This window comes from Olea europaea, unplaced genomic scaffold, assembly GCF_002742605.1.
Source record: "Olea europaea var. sylvestris unplaced genomic scaffold, O_europaea_v1 scaffold2267, whole genome shotgun sequence".
NCBI lineage: Eukaryota > Viridiplantae > Streptophyta > Magnoliopsida > Lamiales > Oleaceae > Olea > Olea europaea.
The window spans coordinates 1-11,037 of record NW_019240731.1 but is presented as its reverse complement, the minus strand read 5'-3'; the positions used below and the strand labels follow the sequence as shown (position 1 = coordinate 11,037).

General features: G+C 34.6%; 2 protein-coding genes across 2 annotated transcripts; one reads left to right on the top strand and one right to left on the bottom strand.

Annotated features, from left to right (window-relative positions):
• The first annotated feature begins 257 nt into the window (after positions 1-257).
• LOC111381200 (costars family protein) lies at positions 258-2,634 on the top strand. The gene is made up of 2 exons (XM_023004949.1): positions 258-483; positions 2,252-2,634. Exons 1-2 carry the CDS (start codon positions 403-405, stop codon positions 2,450-2,452), a joined length of 282 nt encoding a protein of 93 aa, XP_022860717.1. The 5' UTR covers positions 258-402; the 3' UTR covers positions 2,453-2,634.
• A 227-nt stretch (positions 2,635-2,861) lies between these two features.
• Positions 2,862-10,440, bottom strand: LOC111381197 (protein EXECUTER 1, chloroplastic). The gene is made up of 12 exons (XM_023004945.1): positions 10,383-10,440; positions 9,417-9,538; positions 9,228-9,293; positions 8,597-8,703; positions 7,772-7,853; positions 6,205-6,906; positions 5,996-6,119; positions 5,677-5,846; positions 4,284-4,358; positions 4,096-4,188; positions 3,836-3,980; positions 2,862-3,185 (listed from the first exon to the last, which is right to left on the bottom strand). Exons 1-11 carry the CDS (start codon positions 10,438-10,440, stop codon positions 3,888-3,890), a joined length of 1,692 nt encoding a protein of 563 aa, XP_022860713.1. The 3' UTR covers positions 2,862-3,185; positions 3,836-3,887.
• Between the last annotated feature and the right edge of the window lie 597 nt (positions 10,441-11,037).

Here is an 11,037-nt window from a genome sequence, read left to right as displayed (position 1 = left end):
ATAAATAAAAAAATAAAATACATTTCATCAATTGTTGTGCAAATATGTACTCGTATTTCCCACAAAAAAAAATAAAAATAAAATATCACATTTCATCAACTATTGTACAGGTATGTACATGTTTTCCCCTCATTTTCACAATCAATGTACGCCTAATTTTGTTCGACAAACACTTTTTTTTCGGGCGGAAAAATGAACCCACATCGCTTCTTTGCCATCCCTATCCTCGACTATATTGAGTATTAAATAGAATATGAGTGACAAAAATAAAATTTTGGTGAAAAGGAAGGGGGCCATAGTGTAATTAGCCGTTTTACAGTTTCCTCATATCTCACTGTATAAAACGGAAAATTTGATCTTATCGCATCCAAAGAAGAAAATCAAACAGATCTAACAGTAATCATGAATGTAGAAGAAGAGGTAGAGCGACTCAAAGAAGAAATCAAACGACTCGGAAAACCCCAAGATGATGGCTCTTACAAGGTACAATTCTGTAAATTGTCTTTCACTCATCGCATTCAGCATATGATTACATAGATTATGTTCTCATATTTTCAATGCTTTAGAAAAAGAAATAAAGAATCAAATCAGCTTTGATTCGATCTAGGCCCGTGTCAATTTGATCCAGATGATGATATTATTTCCAAATTATTTACTACTTCTGGGTATGTTGTTTTTACTTTTGGGGATTTCTAATTTTGTGTTGTACTATTGATGTAAACAAAGGTGAGAGGAAGGAGAGCTAGACTGCACTTCATTAGTTATTGGTTTCAACTAGATAGAAGTTTTCAATATTGTATGATATGTACATTTTTGTTTTTTTGTTCAAAAATCTTGAATTGATCTTGGTCACAAACTACTTCATTTAATTCGTAAGATAGAGGATACAGTTAGCATTCTTATGGTTGAATAAACTATACTAGAGGTATTGAGGGGAATATAAGCAAAAACCCTGGCTCTTTTATTCTCTGATCACGTCAAATATTGTGTATCAAACATGCCCGTATTGTATTTCTCGTTTGTATGCACCTTAGATTATCAATGACTGTGTACGTGGTTTCTGCTTTTGTTGTTGATGGTTTTGTACGATGGAGTTAATGATGTGGAGATTAGTATAAATACATGGAGGAATAGTGCTTTTTGGTGTAAAGATGCCTATCTGGTAATGATGATTTCTTCTTGTGTTCAGACAAAATAAAAAGGAGAAGGAAATTTTGAAAATATTGGTTGATTTGAATTATTACATATCTAGAGAAGGTGTTACCATGTTGATGTCTCTTGGAAGCAGAGGTTACTTGAACTAAGGGAAAGGCATTCCTGCCTTTATTACTTATTTACGTTTATTTCTATTATCTGACTAGTATTTGAGCTAGTAAAAGTATTTCTTGGAGAATCGAATGTTTTAAAATGGATCACAACAAAGGCATACACTGAATGAACTGATATTGAGTGATATCAAATGTTGGTTTCATAGTGTGGAGATTCTTAATAGATCATTGTTGCTTAGGATGGAGAGTCGAATGTACAGAGAGTTTACTAATTGAGAAATACGTTATTGGCTCGTTGGTAAGGTGTATTATATATTAGAGGACAGTATTAAGGAAGACAAAGAAGCTAACATATTATATATTGTACTCAACATTCTTGTCTGGTACTTTTTACCATAACATGCACTAAATGAATAATTTGGTCATCTCCAGTATTAAGGTGTATTGTTCAGCGGCGTTGTTTCTTGAAAACCTATTTTGGCATGACGAGATATAGGACAGCACAAGGGTAGAGAAGATGCATCATGCAATATAATGCGATACAATTTTCATAAATGATGGCTTCCAACTTGCTTTACATGTAAATGGCTGTAACTGTCTTCTTTCTTTTTTAACTGAACCTTATTGCTTTAAAAACAAATTATAATATAATTACTTGAAATTTGGCCTATTACGCTATAAATGGATGATGAATAAAATTCATATAATGAATGTTTGATCATGATCATTGAGTAATGTTCTACGAGAAGTATGGTTCTTACAATGGTTATAACTAATAATTTTGTGATTCATTTGTCAGTAACTATAGAATCCTACAACCTAATGACTTGATTATTATCAACTGTGCACCATTTTATTAGTCTTTGCTACATGAAATCTTCCATCTTCTTACATGAAGATGCACAAATTCTTTTATTTTTCTTAATTAGAGAAATTTAAACGTATAGAGTTGATATCACCTCTGCTCTGTTTTTGATTTGAAGGTTACATTCGGCGTGCTGTTTAACGATGACAGATGTGCAAACATCTTTGAAGCACTGGTTGGAACATTGCGTGCAGCAAAAAGGCGTAAAGTCTTGACATACGACGGGGAACTTCTGTTACAAGGAGTTCATGACAATGTTGAAATTATTCTCAAACCCACACCAGAAGCAGCATCAAGTGATGCAGTTGCAAAGAGCTGATGATTTTCCAGAGTTGGGTTTTGAAAAAGCTTGTTTTACACATTTGAGTTATTATACAACGCAAGTGTTCAAACTATCTGGTTTTGGGAAGATCTGTTTGCATTGTCTCGTATGTATGTCTTAACTTTTGTTGTGAACATGCCCCTGTTGTTAAATGTTTTGAGCTTGAGTTTTTCTTTTTATTTTCTTGAAACAGACTACAGAGTACATAAAACCACCACTAAGCAAATCATCATTGTACAACTAGAGCCGATATTTATGAAATTAATAAGAAATTCTTGCCATAGTAACACGTAAGCGTTCCGAGACCCTACGTCTTGCTAAATGAAAACTTTAAAGCTTGTTTAGAAGTGAAGTGAACTGCACAATACTCGACTATCTAATATAACTGTGCATGCCAAAAATGCCCTTAAAGCTCATAATCATCACTACATTTCTTCATATTAGTAATTGCGAAAGTGTATATGAATAATCAAGGTATGAGGAAATATGTACTAGTCAAGCAGAAGATATATACACTGCGGAAGAAATGAAAATCCCTCGTATAATAGTGAAGGGCAGCTTCAATATTTGCTGCTAGACCAGCATACAAGGAAAGCCAAAAACCATTACATCTTAAACCTTCAGTGGTTATTTTCATCGATTACATGTTCTGCTCGCTATAGTGTGAAATGGAGTTACAAAAGCTGCGATTTTTCGGCTACTTGACTGCTCTTCACCCAGGACTTACCACCTAAAGTGCAAAAGCAATCAGAGGGCATCAATATGACTATCTGAATAAGCTGTTTGTGTATTCAGACTGAATACGAAAACCCCAAATGATTACAGGTGAAACTAAAATTAGTTGGGAGATTTCTTTTTCAATTGGGATCATATGATGGTTTGTGATAGCGAGCAAAATTCCATTTATATAATGCTTATACCTAAAACCAACCAAATATAAATTCAAAAAATACGATAGCACTAGGGTTCCACAACAGTCTTAATCTAATACCAAAGAAGCCAATCTGAGACTCACTATGTACAACACTTGGTGAACCTATCATTTCCATAGTTCGGTTGAGACAGAGAGCAAACCTACTGCCTAGCAATTCCATTTGAAGTTCCTCTTAAACGGGTTCAATTTGGCGTGAAACATATTCATGCGATGATTGGCCAGTAGGAGTAAATTATAGTTATTGAAAGTTACACTTGATTTGCTTTTCAGAGACTGCAACACATCATTTGCCTACCCAATTGGTCGCCAAAACTCCAGCTCAATGATATCATACTTGTATACATGGCCATGAAATGCAGCAAAAAGTAACAGTTCCAGATATTGCAAAACATCCACCACGGAAGACAATGGAATGACAATTATTTCAGTAGTAAAAGAGAACTCACCTAACCAGAAGTGGGCAGAGAATAACAATCTCGAACTTATGGCCAAAGGAACTCAATTCTGCAATCTTAACCGATTGAAAAACACCAAGAAATGATATTCAGGGGCCCAATAAACAAAGCCAACAACTGGTCCTCCTTTGATGTACTGCACATGTTGTTTTTAAGATAAAAATAGAAAATCAGAAACAGGCTATTTAGAATACCCTAAGCAATCGAAACCATGCAAAAATAACTGTCAAGTAGTTAAGAGAAATATAAACCTTTCCATCCAGGATAACAAGTTCACCATCAACCCATCGAGGATTACCAAATCCAGGCTCAGCCAGCCTCCCCTGTCCCCTATATCGAGCAACCTGCATTGCAAATACAACTTAGAAAGGAAGGATGATATGGAAACTGAATGAAATAGATATTAAGATTAGTTGAACTGAATGATTAAGCAACATACCACCCCAAATTCTTCTGGAATAATCCCTTTATGAGGAAGCTGATATCTCTTGCCAACTTTTGCACGGAATGCTATCTGAAATTATGACAAATTTTAAATAAAACATTAATACCAAAAAAAAAAAAAAGGTGAGCATACTTTCGAGATGTAACATTATTCACATCCCCAAACCCAGCCAAATGTATAAATAATTGAAGAACAGGAAACACCTAATGGTACGAACCTAGTTTTGCCCTTATACACTTATACATACATAGCAAGACAGTTTGAAAACATGGAACTTTATGAAAGTTGATGCAGCACTAAGGAAGTATGAGAATAAGAGGGAAAATAGTAGAAAAAGAAGGAAAAAGCGGGGGATATGAAAGAAACCTTTCTTTTCTTTTTCTATTAAGGGGCTAGATTCTTGAGGGGAATAAAAATTCAATCCAACAAACTCATCTAAAAGATCAAATGTCCAATCCATATAACCAAACATACTACTTTAAACAAAGCCCCTATTGAATTAGCTATAAAGACGTATAATTAAAAAAGATAGATGATACTGGCCTGTACATCTTGACTAAATACTTGGAACATTTCAACGAAATAAACATTATTATACTATAGATGATTTAGTAAATCAATATGTCAACTTCTTCGATCCACCTCATTCACAGTGGGATAAAATAAAAAAATATCCCTGCGGTGGCAAATAATGGCAATTGGATGTCTTATTTATGGATGAGAACCAGTGACATGTGAATAGAGTATCCAAGGTTACATAAGCATTCTTTCTGAATGTATGGTGAAATTAATATTAAACAAGGATTATCATGTCATCATGTAGCTAAAAATGTTTATAGTGTAGTCAAGCTTCTCTCCAACAGGCTCTAGTTAAGACAGTCACTAACTGGAAGCAAGGCTGATAACTAAAATAATCCACTCCATGTGTACCAACTGAAATTGAAAATGCTCCAGGCATCAATTGAATACGTCCAATTTACATCTTCCAGTGAGCATAAAAGGCAAAAACATTGACTTTGAGAAGAGTAGAGTCATAAATACTATTTTAGGTGCTTTCCTTTCAGTTTCCTGCCTTGGTAATTTGAAACTTTATTTAACAGCAAAACAATAATTTAGAAAATTGGCCACTTAAAAGTTGTCTCTAGAAAACACTGAATACCATTTACACAGTTTTTCTGCTAATAAAATCCAAAAGAAGCAATGTGTGGACTTCTCTGTTCTGACTCCATGACTTCCAAGATTATATATATCCCATTTATTTGGCTAAAATTTTAATGCTCCAAGCCCATTCAGGAAAATCAATTCTTCAGCTTATCCTAATTTCTGTTTATCAAGATCTACATATAAATAACTTCAGCATATTTAAAAGATTTGAATCATAAATTACCTGGCCAGCTGGTACATAAGGATCTCCAGTTAATTTCACAGCTTCAACGTACTCATAGAACTCTACTTTTGATGGCTTCTTTGAGTTATCATCATCTTTCCATTGACCAAATTGGCGTCTAAGATGAATAACTTCTGAAGTGTAAAGCCCATGTGCACCAATATAGAGTCCTAGTAAAATAAGAATTTATAAATAAATAGACAGTAAGTAGAAAAATAAACAATATAATGAAAACAGCGCAAGCAAGTGCAGAACAACAGCACATAATCAAGAGTAGAACAGTCAGAGTAAGAAGACACAAAAATGAAAATACAATCACCATTCAGTGGGTCTGGAGATGCTGAAAACTCAATGCGGTTAAATGTGGTTGACCCAGAAAGTGGCTGACGATTTCGAGATTGACTGATAGTGAGATTTATTAATTCACCAACATCTTTAAGCACCTGCAGAATTGAGGTGTACAACTATGATTTGAAAGGACTATGATTACAGTAAATTGAATACAATTATACAAAAAATCAACCTTACCTTCATGGGTATCTTTCCCTTGCTGATGGACTTGACAAGATCAAGCATAACAAGGTCCATGCTACGTTGACCTTGAAGCTTGGCATTTTTATTCAATGGAGACTGCCCATCACCGCAAGAGATATGTTTATCATCATCTTCCTCAACAGTAAAAGTAAATGACAAGCGACCTTTTTTCCGCAGCCTGGCAGGTACCCGAACTAAGTCTTTATGGTGTGCACCACTGGAAAATTTCTGTATGAGACCCTCACCCACAACCACCTTAACTGAAATTTGACTTTGCTCTTCACCATCACTAATTCCATGACCAGCGTCAATGTCAATCTCGTTTTGCTCATCATCAGTTTCACCTTTGATTTCATCTTCAGCTTCGACATTTTCTAAATCAAAGTCCTTTTCTTCCTCTTCTTCATCTATTATCTGTTCAATCGCCTTTGATATTAGATCCCTGTCCACTTTTATTGGAGTTGTTACTTGCACGACCTTGACTTTCACCCCAGGAATCATGTCCCGCAAGACATTCTCAAAACCAGAATCATCATCACTGTCATCACCATCTTCTGTGTTTTTAGTATTTTTATCTAACAGCCCATTTTTGTTTTCAGTTGCATTTAGAGAGTCCATGTTACTGGTAACTCCTGATGACATAAAAGATGGAATTGAGAGATTCTGCTGAGCTCCTCTCCGTTTTAAGTAAACAGCCTAAAAATACACCAAATATTCAGATGTTTCATTTAAGAAATCAACCATTATACATGACGAAGTCTGTAAGTAATGGGGTCATACATGCTTCTTGATATATCAGAAAAAGTATTTTGATGCTCGTAAGTCCATGTAATGCCAAATGGGAAAATGGTATAAACCATAAAAAAAACATCATTTTACAATAGTGGACTTATATCCTACCAGGCACAGTAGCACATAGAGAATTTCTTGATGAACAGTAAGTGCTTGTGTGAAAGTGAGTATTTAAGAGTGCTTATTTCTGAGAATGTGAGGTTAAAAAGTAAGCAAAAGTTATGAGGATGTTTGAATTCCCCCCCCCCCTCCCCCCGGCCCGGGAGAGATGGGGTTGAAAATGAGCGTGGGGTAAAAGTGATTTTCAAATAATCAATTTCAAACACAGCTGTCATTAACCAGGAAAGCATACAAGTCCTTCGAGCACCACTTTGTCTACAAGTGCACATTATCAAACAATTATTCCTCCTGAACATACATATCCTCGCATGTCCATTTTGATTAATACTTCTTAATGAGGTTTTTATCTTATTTATTTCTAATTGACACTAAAACATATACTCAAAGATATAGAGTCCTTATGTGCTCAAGTGATGATGGTAAACTGTGCTCTACAAGGTTTAGGTCAGTGGGCATGGTTTCTTTCCTTTCCTTTTCTTTTCCCCCCTTTTTTGTGGTTTGGTTGGGCAGTGGGGTTCACCTTGCAATTTTAAAATGCAAAATCCTGCTAAAAGCAGAGAATGTCTTCCCTTCTATTCATGAAATGGTTTTTCATCCAATAAAATAAGGAATTAAGCTGAAGTAGACTTCAGAGAGTAAAGAATAGTACCTGCTGCTTATACTCTCCTTTATTATTTCTTGTAAGAAATATCTCAAACAGAGGGGCACCATCTGATGCTGTGGCAAGCTGCCTGCCAATAAAGCAGGTCATTAAGCTACTAATGAATCTTAAGAGTTACTAAAAGCATTGAAACTTACAGTAGACAGAAAGGAATCCAAATCCTTCTATGAAATGATTGAAAACTCCACGTTTGGCCTTTATTTCAAACCATTCACAGTTGTCAAATTCATACGAGTATGAATCACGATATATATAGATTCAATCTACTGCTCAAGATACATAGATGTAAGGATGGCAATAATGATCTATGTATAAAGTCTCATAAATCTGATATACGGAAAAATGAAATCCCTGTAATCAATATAACAAGCCTAAAGTCCCCTGATGCCATAACAGAGCCCACTGGGAAAACAATGTTAAGTTAAAAATAGCAGCCAAAAATTGTCAAGTTCCCAAATTCCAGAGTGCATAGGAAAATAAAGAAAAGAGGATTGCAATGCAAAAGACTAATATTACTACCTAAGAAAGTCATACAAACCCAAAGAAAAAGGAAAAAGAAAAAAAAAAAAAAAGAAGGAATAAGAGGATGTTTACAGGAATTAGGGATATCTACAAACTAGTTACTAGTATAATCTCCTTATACGAACAATTATCAATGTGACACCAATGATCTAATGTCAAATTATAGCAATTCATTTGTGTAGAAATTTTGTTTTATTATAGAATCTTTCCACATTGATCACAATGGTAACATATTGATCCAAAGAACAGCAAACTCAAACCTAAAACTTTCAACAGTACGAGTTACTTTACCTAGGACTATAACTTTTGGCTACATATCGCCCATGCTCCGCACTGATATGAATAATACGACCATAAGGGTCATTACTGTCTTCTGAAATTCCAGACCACCATCCAACCTGAAATACCAAGTTCAGATAACAAATAATTAAATTCCAGACATATATAATATGCTACAATATAATTATAGCATGCAACAGATTTTGAAGCATATCTGCTGGCCACCTCTTGTGTTTATTTTTCAATGTCATCTCTAATTTTACTTGGTTTCTTTTTTTGGATAAGCACGGGGAGACAGCACATGAAGCTTGAGTGCAAATACTTCACATAGAGACTATGTCTATAAAAGAATTCATTATTGTAATTTAATTATTAATAAAATCACATCAAAGGCCAAAATGCTACTGCAAGATCCAAAAAAGGTTTTCAGAGAGGAACTCAAATCAAAGTGCATAATGAATATTACCATGCGTCCTATAATAAGATGGCTTATATCTGACAATTAAAACTATGTGCATTGACAAGAAGCATCTACATAAGATTAACATAAATTCAAGTCCTAGTCACTTGTTAGTATTCACGAAGATATGTGAACGGCTAGGTGAGTACATAAGCATTGTCCTAAAATGTATGACTGACTCACCAATCCAGCACCAGCATAATCACGTACAAGAGCTGCATCGCCATAACGTTCTTCCTGAACAGCTTTCTGCACTTCAGTTCCAAAATGGTAAGCATATTAAAGGATACAAAAAGAACATAAAAAGACAAAAACAAAATAAACAAGATAGATACTTGAACTTTATTATAAACGACCACAGATAACTCCCACCTTCAGATGGGACATTACTCTCCCAACAGTGTCATTTGTTGCTGCAGCTGCAATTGCCACCTTAAGCCTAGCAGCATCTCCATAATCCTCTCTATCAATAGCATGAGCCAACTGTGACTGTTAAGACAAACCATGTTACTTCTGTAATCAGTAAAAGGATAAAAACTAGCATTTTATAAACAACATTTGATTTGATCAAAGGGAACAGCTTTACTCAGATCCAATTATTTGTTTGCGCATGAAGCACTACAGCAAATATCAGCATGAGGTTTAAAATTCTAAAGAAAAATCTCTAGTGTAATTTCGGATTATAGGGCACAAAGGGATTTCTAATAAAATAGAAGTGTCTTATTGTACAATGCAAAACCTCTGGCTCTCAAAAAAAAAAAAAAAAANTAAGGTGTTGAGAGTCTTGTTTGTTTCGCTTGGTCACGTTACAAGTGTTGTATCACGTCCGACGTGGATAAAACATGATATCCGAACATTTGGAGCATGTAGTTCTTCCAAATTATATTCTTGATTTGCATCAGCTTGAAGTTTTAGGCAAGAGTTGAAAACTGGGGGCACTTGTTCTAACTTTTCATTTCATTGGTAAAACTAATGCTTGATATCCTTTTGAGGGCACATTTTGAGTCGATCTCCTTACCTTTAGTTTTAAAAAATGATAGTTCTCAAAGTTTATTTTCTTACCATACAAGTTTCATCTGAAAATCCACTTGCCCATGAAAGCCAATCTAATCGTTCAACTCCATTAAGAGGGAGTATCTATGTCTGTAAGAAGCTATTATTTGCGGATATACAAAAATAAGAAAAATTTAAATTTTGGACGACTGGATATTATATTGGTATTCATTTCCATAATTACTGTTTTTTTTAAAAGATCAACAAATTTCCCAGAGAGATGATAAAGTATAGTCAAAAAAATTTATTGGGATAAATGAATTTCATATTCTCACAAGAACTCACCCATCTCTATGGTTCCTTGGAACAGATTATGATTGTGAAGTGAAACATTCTGAGTCATGACTAATAACGTATTTATCTCATTGTCAAGTGAAATTATGCTCTCGGTTAAATTTGAAACAACTCTTCCTAGAAGAATCATTTTTTTTGGCCTTTCTTCGTGAAAAAGATATGTAACATATCCTCTTCAGTTCAATTGAACACAGCCAGTAGCTAACAAAATAATAATAAGTAGATTTGGAGTCCATACATGATGTGTGGACATATCATTGAGATGACAGTGTGAGACTGACACTAAATTTACAGCGGACAGAGTGACACCTAAACCCTAAATAACGAGGTTGAGCCATTTCAGGTAGGCTCATAGGGCCAATCAACCAAACTGATGTGAACAACACAATGTAACTCTCACTTCAAGATTTCGCACTATAACTCAGTTTATATTATCCCCACTTGTAAAAATAATATATTAAATTGTCAACCATCCTGATGTGAGCAACAGGATGTAACGCTTGTTTCAAGATTTCTCTCTATAACTCAGTTTATATTATCCATACTTATGATAATAAATAAACTATTTCTATGATTGCTTACAAGCATTCTGCTTACCCAAGTAATGAAAAACAATATTTCTTTCACCAATCCTATGAACTGGTCT